This window comes from Eretmochelys imbricata, chromosome 8, assembly GCF_965152235.1.
Source record: "Eretmochelys imbricata isolate rEreImb1 chromosome 8, rEreImb1.hap1, whole genome shotgun sequence".
NCBI classification, from domain to species: domain Eukaryota; kingdom Metazoa; phylum Chordata; order Testudines; family Cheloniidae; genus Eretmochelys; species Eretmochelys imbricata.
Genome location: NC_135579.1, coordinates 12,295,468 through 12,308,169, shown reverse-complemented (window position 1 = coordinate 12,308,169; position 12,702 = coordinate 12,295,468). Strand labels below are relative to the sequence as shown.

Here is a 12,702-nt window from a genome sequence, read left to right as displayed (position 1 = left end):
ATGTAGAAAATATCCTTTGGTCACTAGAACCTAGCAGGAGTCAGGGGGAAGAAAGGGAAGGAGCAGTTTGCTTCCTCTGTTTTTGCCTCTGCTTCACCCAGTTCTAGAGCAGCACTCCAACACACAAGTCTTTCTTCATGTGCCAGTATATTTATGTCTGCATCTGTAATTTTCACTCCATGCATCTGAAGAAGTGGGGTTTTTACCCATGAAAGCTTATGCTCAAATAAATCTGTTAGTCTTTAAGGTGCCACCCGACTCTTTGTGGTTTTTGTGGATACAGACTAACATGGCTACGCCCTGATACTTGACTCCAATACACAGACAATGCTTGGCTCTGGGGCAGGGGAATCTGTGCTTCATGACAAACCCTCCAGTCTGGCAGGAGTCAGCAACAGGCCAGCAAACCAACATCCTCACCAAATCCAGTCAACTATGCATGCACCTTCAACCAGAACTCCTGCCTAGGACTTATTGGTTATAATCCACTCATAGCTTGTTGCTCTGACACAAATAATTTGGGGAAATAGCGAGTTGCAAGGTGGCTTTTCAGGGTCTCGCACCAAAAAATGGTTGAGAATCATTGCTGTTGTATACTTTCCCTATGAGGGTGAGGAAAGTTTGACGTGTTTAGGAGTATTTGTTTAGAAATGTAGATCCCTAGGACCAAGTTCTGGCATTGGATGCAAGGCAGATAACTGCATTTCATTTTATTTTAGTCACCTCGCTCATGCAAGTATAGTAGTTTGTGTCACTATAGAGTGAACCTGAGATATATTAAGTTAAACTTGTATTGCAGTGTGTTTTATATTGTGCAATCCTCAGACAAAACTCCCATAGATTTGAAAGAGGAGTTTGTATAAAGAAGTGCAGAGTCAGGCCAATAATTCATAACTTTTTAGTTTGGTTGTTTGTTCTCATAGAACTTTGATCAGAACAAACTTGAGGAGGAAATGAGAAAACGAAAAGAGAGAGTGGAGAAATGGAGGGAAGAACAGCGCAAGAAGGCTATGGAAAACATAGGAGAACTGAAAAAAGAAATTGAAGAGATGAAACAAGGGAAAAAATGGAGCTTAGAAGATGATGATGGTATTTCCTTAATATTTTTATATAACAATTAACAGATAATTGCTTCATTTTGTAGTTATAAACCCAGCTTTTAATTACCATATTTGATTTTAAAACTTCAGTTATTTTTCAATGAAATGTAAAATGATGAAATCTAGACTTCTTCATGGTCCCAAACAGCTGGTGGGGAATTAGGAGAAAGAGAGGACAAATGATAGAGCAATAATGTTGTGCAGTTATTCAGGTCAGTTATGGGAACATAATGGTAGTTTATCAACATATGTTAACACTCTTTTCTTCTCCCTCTTACTTCATTCCCAGTTTTTAAAAAATTCTCACCTAGGCTTTGGACGTTTTTGTGGACCCAGTGCTTTTCTGGGAACCCGTAACTGCTATTTTGAACCCACTAAAATCCTAGCTAAATTGCCCATTTATTGATGACCTCTCTCAATACAGCCAGTTCCTCACAACCCTTGTGGAGAATCTCCATCCTGACATCTCCCCAAGAGAGGAGGAGTCTTTTAAAATGACCACTCCTGGCATTAGAGGAGCTCCTGCAGGCTGCGGGAGCATGCTGGCTCCCCTGGCGTCTCCAGACTGAGTCTGTCTTCTTTCAGGGAACATTCCGCTTCAAAGGGGAAGGGAAAGTGCCCATGTGGTATCAATGGGGAAGGGTGGCCTTTGATTCCATGGTTTCTCTGATTGGTGACTAAACCCTTAGACAACATAAGAAGATTCCCATCCCTTCTGCTCCAAGATACTCTTCTTCCCCCGTGGCTGGCTCTATCCCTGTAGAGAGGGTGTACTTCTATTGTCATGGTGTTCTTCACCTTTGTTCTGTAAGTTTACAGTAGTGTCGTCCCCTCCACCCCCATTTGTATGCGCTTTATAAACATTTTTCAGGGTTCTGTACAACTGCATTGTACGAAATGCAGGAAAAAATAAGGATTTTGGAATTCATAAGCGCAAATGTTTTTCATTTAAACAAAAATATTTCTCTGTCCTACTAGATGACGAAGAGGAGACTGCAGAAGGGGAAAAAGAAGCAGAGGAGATTGAAGATGAAGAATTAGATCCACTGGATGCTTATATGGAAGAAGTTAAAGAAGAGGTCAAGAAGTTTAATATGAGAAGTGTGAAAGGTGGAGGTGGGAGTGAAAAGGTAAAAAATTAAGATTGTCTTTATCTTTTTTTAAGTAGTGTTAGCATTTTAATATAGGAAAAATGATATTGAAGAACACATTTTAAGAGGGAAATGATGCAAACAGACAAGAGGTTAGACTACATGTAATGCCTACCTGTCCGTAACCTTTTATCTCCCCAAATCAGCTGTTTGATATTAACCCTGAGGAAATCTCATCTCAGGAAGTGGGAGCAAAGCCACTATACTGTGCTCAGGAGTATACAGAATTTGTACATTCTGCATAGTGCGTTTCCATGCTCTCTGTGGTAGTATAATGGTTTTCCTTAACTGTTTTATTAGAAATCTGGGCCGACTGTTACCAAAGTAGTAACCGTGGTGACAACCAAAAAGGCAGCTGCGGAATCAGAAAAGAAGAAAGGGGAGCTCATGGAGAATGACCAAGATGCAATGGAGGTAACTGAAAAGTCTTAGGTGTTTATTGTGGAAATGGGCTGTTCGTTTTTCTTGCAAAAAGAGGCCATGATTCAGCAAAGTACTAAAGCGCACAAGTAGCCCTGTTGGCTTCAGTGGTACTACTTACATGCTAAATGTTTGGCATTTGCTTATGTATGTTGTTGAATCATGGCCAAAATAGAGCTGACACAGATTAATTTAAAAAACACCGCAGCTCGCATGGTTTTGTGTAAGGACAACATGGTATTAATGAAAGCTAAATTAATGGATCAAGTTGTTTAGGTTGATAACGTCTTAATATAATTGAGTTGATGTGTGGATGTCTAAACTTGGTGCACATACAATTTATATACAGTTATTGAAATTAAGTATTCAGTCATGGCAGTTTTGCATGTGAATGACCAGTTGAACATCTAAGTGGTCATTTATGTATGTAGCTACTGAGCCCACATATTCAGTCACAATAGTTACATGTCCATTTGCATATGTTTAATTATAAAAATCTGGGTCTTACGTTTATAGTTAAATTATCTTCACACTTTTAAAGTGCCTTTAATTTGAGGATCTCAAAATACTTCACAAACATTAATGAGTTAAGTATCTCTGCTCCCAGGGAGGTAGATATTTTCCTTTTACAAATTGAGAAACAGGAGCAAAGAGGTTTGATTTTTTGCCCAAAGTCACACAGCAAGTGTGGCAAAGACAGGAATACAATGCCTGTCTTCTGACTCGCAGTCGTGTGCTTCTAACTATTAGGTAGCACTCCAAACTCAACTAATAAACTTGTCTTACACTGGCTGTATGTAATAAATATGCAATGTTGATACTCTGCAGGGGGGCTTGCATAGCCTCCCTGCACAATTATTGGGTCCAAGCTTATCAGAGCAATTCGTCCTGTGTCCAAACTACTCACATAACACTCAAGAGAAAAGGGATATCAAGCGATTATCATATAACGTGCTGTGGTTTTTAGGCCTTAAATAGGTTTTAAATCTCTCCGCTCTGCACTGGCAATTGAATAGGCTGGATAAGTTCCATTGCATGAGAATCTTCTTTTTTTCCTGAATCACTGTTGACTAGTTCTAGATGGCAAGTGCTTTCCAGATGTCATTTAAGATTGGTGAAAACAATGTGGGAGCTGGAGAAAACGTGGGGAGTGGTGAGAGGGGAAGTTCCCAAAAGAATGAATGTATGTAAAACTAGGGAGATCCTTGAAGCTTAAAGTAATTCTCCCTCTCATAGATCGTTTTGGTGCAGTATAGGAAGAGATAAATGTCCCCACTCAATAATGTTCCATTACTATGTCAGTGAAAAATCAAACCTTTGAAGAGGGTTTTTGTCACTGAATATATTTTTGATTTATTATCTGTACAGTATTCGTCAGAAGAGGAGGAAGTTGATCTTCAGACTGCCCTGACAGGCTATCAGACCAAACAGAGGAAGCTGTTGGAACCAGTGGATCATGGAAAGATAGAATATGAGCCCTTCAGGAAAAACTTCTATGTTGAAGTTCCAGAGTTGGCTAAAATGACCCTAGATGGTAATGGCAAATAAAAATTAATTTTGTAGGGTAGTTTTAATGGAAGATAATGTCTGTCAAATTTAGATATGCACGACACCAGTGAGTTCTTTAGATCTTATCCTTTGGACATAAAGCCAAAATTCTGTGGACCATCGAAAAGGGATGTACATATAATTTGAGTCATTGACATAAAGCAGCAACCCTATTAGTTACAGAAGGGAATTGAAGCGTGCAAGGGAATTTTCTTGGTGCAACTTGACAGGCTGGAGGTGGGGGAGGGAGATTGAATCACCCCATCAGTGAGTATTATTGATGTACTGTTACTTTCCATTTAGTTATACTTGTGACCTGCTCACTGAAAGTTTTTCACTACACTTTCTACATACTCAGCATCTGTGTCTGTAGCTAGCTAAAATCTGTTGCATCATGTTCGGAGACAGTACATTTCAAGTAGACTTTGAATAAGAAAGCAGAGAAACACTTAAAGTTTGATTGATTGTGTATTAATCCGTAGTGTGTTTTTTCAGAGGTAAATGTATACAGGCTGGAAATGGAGGGAATTGTAGTCAAGGGAAAAGGCTGCCCGAAGCCAATCAAAACCTGGGTACAGTGTGGTATTTCCATGAAGATTCTTAGTTCACTTAAGAAGTAAGTGAACAGTTTATGAACCGAAATATCAGTTGTTTCCATTGTGTCTTTGTGGTGTTAGACTGTGGAGTGTTCAGGCCAGGTACTTATTTGTTTTACATATTTTCATTGTATGGTACTATGTATACCAACTATCTAGATTAAGGTGTTCACTCAGGATTGCTCTTCTGGGCAATTATAAACTATTCTTCCCCACTAATTACATAACACACATTTCTCCACTCTGTATTTGTTGTGCTGTATTTTTGCATGGAACTAAAGCTTCCACTCAAGTAGAATATGTAAATCTTTTCATCAGGATTATGTCCAATTTATGAGAGATCCTTTTTTGCTTTTGACAGTACTTGTTTTTCTTTCTTTGAGACATGGCTATGAAAAGCCCACTCCCATCCAAACTCAGGCTATACCAGCAATTATGAGTGGACGTGACTTGATTGGCATTGCTAAAACAGGAAGTGGAAAGACCATTGCATTTCTGTTGCCTATGTTCAGACACATCATGGATCAGAGGTCATTAGAAGAAGGAGAAGGTCCAATAGGTACAAATCTTTGTTTTCAGATATTGACAGATTTAAAAAAAAAAGGGGGGGGATAAATTTCAAAGTCTTGGATACCATAATTTAAACATCTGTGTTGATTTTGATTTTTCTAGTGAACTGTGTTTAAATGCACTAGTTGTGGCTAGGATATATCGTGATGATAGAACTCTGTGCGTGGTATAAATTCCCTCTATCAGTGTGTAACTTTGGGGCTGATCTCCCCTTGCCAGAAGGTAGAATGAGCTCTGGGATGATGCCACAGAACCTACCACAAACATTTCTTCTGGCACAGCTCTGTTTTTAAGCTCTGATTCGGCAAATAGATTAATTGTACATCTGTTGCATGTACATTGAGGGATTTTTTTTTGCTTACTATATCTCTTTATATAGAACTACTTGTTAGGAAGAATGAAAGGGAAGTTTGCACCCTTTGATTTTTTCATTGGAAATTGGCACAGGGCTGATGCGTGATTTTAACAGTCAGTGTAAGTCCTCTTACTCATTTTAAGACCTGAAGTACAGAATTCTCAATTTGTTTTGTCAGATATTTCTTTATATGCTTCTATAAGATTTGCAGAGGGGCCTTCAGTTCCTCTCTTGGCGTGTTGGAGGAACATGTATTTCATGACTGTACGTCAACCCTGAGAGGCTTTTTTCTTAAAGTGAGCACTGAAGGTTCTGCCAACACAATGAGTCACAAAAATTTATTTTGCTGTATGGTTTGTACTTGGGAACATTTGCATTTCCACTCAACTACACATTTCCATATACTTGAAAGGAGGAATTTATCATTTATTCTACTTTCAGGGTGGTGTTGGAACTATGGTCAAGTTTATTTTTTAGTTCCAGGGCAGCCTCAGCTACTGTAGATCTCTTGAAATAATGTTTTTTAAATGAACAGATAATAATTTATACAGTACAGTTTTATTAGTCTAAAAGAGATGGTTTAAACTTCACCATAAAGGTTCTATTTTTGCCACGTAAAGGATCAGCGTCTCCTAAATATTTTGTGGTTACTGTTTTAATATCTTTGTTTTTTAGCTGTCATCATGACCCCAACTCGAGAGTTGGCTTTACAAATTACCAAGGAATGTAAGAAGTTCTCAAAGACACTTGGGTTTAGAGTTGTCTGTGTCTATGGAGGAACAGGAATCAGTGAACAGGTACACTTAAAGCATATTTTGTTTATCAGAAATCACAGAACATCTGTCATTTACCAGCTTTGCTCAGTGGGTGTTTTCCCATAAATCCAATATTAGTTCTGAACTCTCATTTTTGCTTTTCTCTATGTGTTGGAGATTTGGTAGCAATTAGGTTTCTTTTAAAAGCCTGCTTTTGACTTCCCCTCACTACCACCTTTGCACGTGCACACAAGCATATGTTGCCAGAAGTCAGTCAATCTGTTTGAAGTTTCTCATGTATGGCCCATATGTCTGACAATATTTTTTTAATATAGTTTGGTGGTAATTAAGCAAAGCTTTTGTGGGATATGATAGTTTGAAATAAGGATTTCCTGTTTCCAAAAAGTTTAACTTTTTTGATATCTCCTATCTCAAAAAAGAAGGCCGAGGAACTCTTTTAGTTTGATTTGTCTTTAACGATTAATGCTTTTTGACTATTTTCATAAAGCTTGATGGATTAACTTTGAAGTTATGCAGTGTTTATTAACCAATGGAAACGACAGAATTTATAAATTCCATAACCATATGTGATAGAACTTAATATATTCACAGCTGTAGAGATATTTTAAGATCCCTACAGGAATTGCCATAATATGTAGGGTTTGTTATAATATACAGGCGAACGCTAAGTTATGTAGGAATCCTAGCCCTTTCATGTGCTCTGCTCCAGATTGTAGCAACTCCAGGTCTTCATAAATCATTGTTTTTTAAAAAGTAATTTCCAAACACTAAGGAAATTGCCAAACAAAATCTTGAAATAAATAATCAGTATTCTACCAATGTTGTTGTAACTTATAGTTAAACATGAATGGTTAATCACAGTGACTGAAAAAAATTACATAAATCATTCAATCCATAAAAACTTCAAATGGTTTGTTAAATTTAATTTATTATTTTTAAAATCAGATTGCTGAACTAAAAAGAGGTGCTGAAATTATTGTTTGCACACCTGGACGTATGATTGATATGTTAGCAGCTAATAATGGTGAGTAGAAACTTCATTCCTTTAGAGATATTTTTATATATTTATTTTGTAATTCTAATTAACAAATTCAGGAAATCATGTTTTTTTTATAAAATGTCTTCTGGTTTTTATTTACATCTCTTGAAGCTGTGATATCTATTTGTGGCATTTCAGAAAGTACAGCAATGAAAATGGCTCTGTTCAATTATTAGCTTCATTTTTGAAGGACAGGCATTGTAACATGCTTGAAGAATTTCTAAGAGTTTATATGTGCAGTCAGTTTATAACTCTGTACTCCAGATTTCTGGTACTCTTAGGTGGTTTAGGGCTTGTCTACATGGCAAGTTACTTTGCAGCAAGCTAGATTGTGAATCTACACCTCACCAACTTGCTGTGCCGTAATGTCCCATGTGGCACTGCTGTCGCTCACTGAAAATCCTAAAGGCTTTCTATGCTTTCAAGTACTAGTGAGTCAAGCTGCTCTCATTTTGGTGTGCTGTAGCAGTACTCATAGGGAATGTTACTGTTCAGCAAGCTGGTGTGCTGTGGATTCACAACCGAGCTTGCTGCGGATTAACTTGCCGTGTAGACAAGCCTGTAGATAAAGGAAGGCTTATTTATGTAATGCTTGCTTATTTTGACTTTCCATTGCCCAATAACTGATCTTCAGCATTAGCACAATTTAACAGCAGTTCACTTTGGCATAAAAGAGACTTAGCTGTACAGAAGACTTTGCCTTTATCTGTTGCTAAAAACCAAAAATTGTTACCTGAATGACCTTCTATTTAAAATGTTTAAAAAATTAAAACTAGTGTCTTCCCAGATCAAATACCTGGGTAGGTTAAAATGAGATACTGCAGCTTTAAGAGGCTTTGGTTTACTGTAATCATTGCATGCTTGTTAGACAACGTTTGATTATTAAAATATTCCACATCAAACCACTAATAAACTGTTGACATTATTTAACTTCTGTGGAAAAAGTTCCTTCAAGACTTATAGAACTGGGCTTCCAAGACTTAAACCGTCAAAGGTAGGTACATTAATGCTGTTCCCAAATAATTTTGCAGAGTTATTATTTGGGGATGCAAATATTAACATGTTAAATATGTAGATTTTTAAGAAATATTTTTTTATCACTATTATTGCTTGAAATCCAATGTATTCTTCTGTCAACATCTTTTAAAGATAATGTTATTTAATTCACCTTTTTTTTTTTTTTTTCCCCCCACCTCAGTGTTTTTATATTCACTCTTTAAGGGGTGCCTTTTTCTGCTGCTTGGGAAGGCTAGTAACTTGTTTATCCATGACCATTTCAAAATGAGATATTTGTACAGATGTACAACTTTTTGCTTGCTTTGATTTCACTTGTACCGAAGACTGGGGTTCTTGTTACTTTTTATCTTGGCGGGTTTAATAGACAGGTTTTAATATGCATATGTTTGTTAGTAAAATGTTGGTTACACTTTATTATTCTATTAGCAATTAATTACTACTATCCTCAAATCATTATTTCTAAATCCAATGAGGCATTGCAGAGTATAATATAGAGGGAAATTTTGTGAGGCTTCATCAGTTAGAACTGGAACTTTGCCTTCCACACATGCGCTGTAATCTCTAATATGTTTTTTCCTAGGTGGCGCTGTCAGATAATGGCTGATGTGGCTCGTTGCTTCATCTCAGTCTTAGTTTTATGATGTGTTTTGGCGAGGGCTGTTTTCTGAATTTTACAGGTTCTTCTGGCCCTATGATGGTACGCACGAGAAGAGTTTGACAAAATAAAGGGCCTTGTGCATCCTTACACGTTTGCCAGAATGTATATGTCGTTAGAACAAGAAATTTAAAACACATATGCTGAATTCCTTAAAACAAAAAAACCCACCCTAATTTACTTTGTTAGAAGCTAGTCAGAATACTTAACATTTTACATAAAATTACTCCTGAGGGGAAAGAGAGTTCTGTATGATATTGATTCCTCTTTTTTTCTCTCTCCTTTTTCACAGGTCGGGTGACAAACCTTCGCAGAGTTACATATGTTGTACTGGATGAAGCAGACCGAATGTTTGACATGGGTTTTGAACCTCAGGTAATGAATGGCACAGTGGATTTTAAGTTTTGACTGTAGTGGTGAAGGAGAGATGGCAATGGAAGTGACTTTAGGACATACTAGGCTTCAGCACATTGTTCTTTCTTAAAGGATTTGGCTGGGCACAGATAAAGAGGGGGAGAACTAATTCGATTAAACCTACATATTATCAATGCTGTCATATGATGAGACTACCAACCCCTGGTCAGCAAGGCGTCCTGGTTTTGGGTGACAGTTTGTAAGCTGACTGAGTTTTTGCTTTGATCATGGTTAGGGCTCCATGTCTGTCACAGAGGTTGCAGAAGTCATGGATTCCATGACTTTCATCAACCTCCATGATTTCTGTAGCGGCCGGTGTGGATGACTCCAGGGCTGCCAAAGCAGATGGCTCTGGAGCCAGCTGCTTAGGTGTGCCCAGAAACAGTCACACCGGCTGCTGCTGGAGCAGCCCTGGGGCCAGCTGCGCTGGCTGCTTCTCTGGCAGCTAGCTCCGGACAGCTGGCCCCGGGGACTGCCTGAGCAGCGGCCAGTGCAGCTGGCCCAGGGACCGCCTGAGCAGTGGTCTTGGGGGTGGCCGGAGCAGCCGGTGTTCGTTGGCCTCTGGCAGATGGTACTGCTGCTGGCCCCGCCCCCTACCTGTGAACAGCGCCTGCCTCCCCTTCCCCAAGATTCAATCAAGGATATTTTTAGTAAAAATCATGGACAGGTCACAGGCTGTGAATTTTTGTTTGTTGCCTGTGACCTGTCCATGACTTTTACTAAAAATACCCATGACTAAATCATAGCCTTAATCATGGCATACTTTAGGGTTACCCAGTAACCTCTTGTCTATGTCAGAAAGCATGTGTGGTTTTCCCCCAATAAATATATTTCTGTATATTTGTTGATTTAGAGACCTGGAATGGGCTGTTGAACCCCTCTGGAGCCCCATAGCTGGCTGGGGATTGTTCCCTCAGAGCAGGCATTTTTGTAAGGCTGTTGCCCGCTGCCTTAGAGGCTCCATTATCTCCTTGTATAAGCCCTGGAAATGACAGGACTATAGCAATACAGTGAATCTCAGTGGTGAGGCCCCCATTCACAGGCAGCTTGAGGCTTCTAGGTTATGCCAAGGGACATTTATTCCTCCAGAATTGGGAAGGCCACCACCCTTGTTCCCCTGGACTGTGAGGTTTGTGTTGTGCCTCAAAGCAGCACTACAACATCCCACCCTTTTCCTTTTCTGTAGTGGTTCTACTGCGTCCAGCAATTTCTGCTGCTTTTCCAGTGAGCATACACAGACTCCAGAAGATAAAACTTGCAAAATTATATTTATATTCCGTGCAAAGCCATTATTCCTTAGTTTTTAAACTGACAGGCAAGCGTGAAGTCTTGTGAAGTCCATTCCGTCTTGTGTAGAACACTTTTTGGTATTAATTGTAATTTTACTCTTCAACCAGGTCATGCGCATTGTAGACAACATCAGACCTGATCGTCAGACAGTCATGTTCTCTGCCACCTTCCCCAGAGCTATGGAGGCATTAGCTCGCCGAATTCTGAATAAGCCAATTGAGGTACAAGTTGGGGGCAGGAGTGTTGTCTGTTCTGATGTGGAACAAGAAGTGGTGAGTGTTGCATGGCTGCATCTTTTTTATCTGTTTGTTTCATTAGTGATAAGACATTTCTGATAAGACATTCATATTTAATACTGAATGCAAAATCATATATTAAAGGCTATTTTACTTCTGGATATTTTTATGGGCTTAAACCATTAAAAATACCTTCTAATACTTTCACTCAATGAAGTAGTAAATAATTTGTTAACAATGATCTGAGACACTGACTTGAAAAAGTAATCGGTTTTACTTGACTTACCTTGGAATTGATTGGAAAGGACAGCATATTATTGATAAAATTATGTCAGTAAATAAGGTTATTTTCCCCCTTGCATGTATGCCCAAGGGATACAACTTGTTTGTTTGGTGTAATGAGTTGTGGGAGATACAGAAGGTTTCCAGAAATGTTTGCTACTACTTAAAAGAAAATGGCACCTATTTTGGCTAGCTCAGCAGCATGAAAGTTCTCACGAGGCAAGCAGTCCTCCCGTGGGTAAAACGTTAAATGTATATGGTCAGTTACAGTTAAGAAGTGGCATTTCTGAGCTGCCATCCTAGTTAATGTGACATTAGATTATATGGAAGTTCAGAAATGACAACTGTAATGAAGAATGTTTTTTAAAAGTATATGTTCCACAGTTTGTTCATTGTACAAGTACTTCTTACCTTGTGAATTTTTAGACTGTTGGTCTTAGCAGGTGGTGCAGTTGTTTCTTTAAATTTTCAAACATCCTGCTGATCTGGTCATATCTTATGGTTTGTCAGTTAAATCCTAGTATAATGGTATTTTTCTTCAAACAAAGGTATTGCTTAAAGGGGTTTAAAAGGAATTGCTACGTTAAAGTGTGTTTTTTATTTGTGGCCTTTCTTGTTTTTATGCTTTCAAAAGTTTATAATGGAATGCTTAAATCAAATGTTTATTATCCTGACCTATCTCTGATGGCCACATTCTCTGAATGTGAAAACAATTGCCTTGCCGAATAATTGCAGCCCAAATCAATGGATAACTATGAAGTTATATTTGTAGTCATTTTGGCTTGCCAAATAGTCGCTTTGCTGCGCTACTCGGTGGTGTCTTCTTTCATGTGCCATTTTTCATTAGAACATTACCGTTTCTGTAGCAATGTATAAGGTATATTAGTGAGTACTAATGCAGTTACATGGCAAAAAGCTTGGTGAATGCAGAGTTCAAATTGCCTAGTGATAGAACGTCAAACTCAGCACAATTGAAACCTCTGAAAACCAGGAAATAGGGTTAAGGTAAATGCCCACTTAGCCTTAGCTCTGCACCCCTGGAGGTAGCAATAGTCACTGGGAATTGTCAGCATGCCCTTCAGCTGCAATCCCTGCATTATGTGTAGCTGTATTGAATAGTGGAGGAAAAAACTGGGGCAGCTTGTGTGCTATCAGAAGAAAGAGGTGCATGTGTACCTTGAGGTTTCAGTCTACATCATTGCAGTATGAAATTGTGTAGGTTGTGCCAGTAACCAGGCCCTGGGGTCTTCTTG

The 12,702-nt window shown here is 38.6% G+C and overlaps 1 protein-coding gene across 2 annotated transcripts in view; it reads left to right on the top strand.

Moving 5' to 3' along the window:
• The window catches only part of DDX46 (DEAD-box helicase 46), a 38,191-nt gene that overhangs the window by 10,440 nt on the left and 15,049 nt on the right, over positions 1–12,702 (top strand). For both annotated transcript variants that reach the window (XM_077825433.1, XM_077825432.1), the window contains exons 5-14: positions 924–1,089; positions 2,079–2,230; positions 2,552–2,665; positions 4,040–4,205; positions 4,715–4,835; positions 5,199–5,374; positions 6,416–6,537; positions 7,462–7,540; positions 9,520–9,602; positions 11,039–11,203. In XM_077825433.1, the coding sequence (XP_077681559.1) occupies positions 924–1,089; positions 2,079–2,230; positions 2,552–2,665; positions 4,040–4,205; positions 4,715–4,835; positions 5,199–5,374; positions 6,416–6,537; positions 7,462–7,540; positions 9,520–9,602; positions 11,039–11,203 (1,344 nt within the window). The remainder of the gene's footprint in view (positions 1–923; positions 1,090–2,078; positions 2,231–2,551; positions 2,666–4,039; positions 4,206–4,714; positions 4,836–5,198; positions 5,375–6,415; positions 6,538–7,461; positions 7,541–9,519; positions 9,603–11,038; positions 11,204–12,702) is intronic.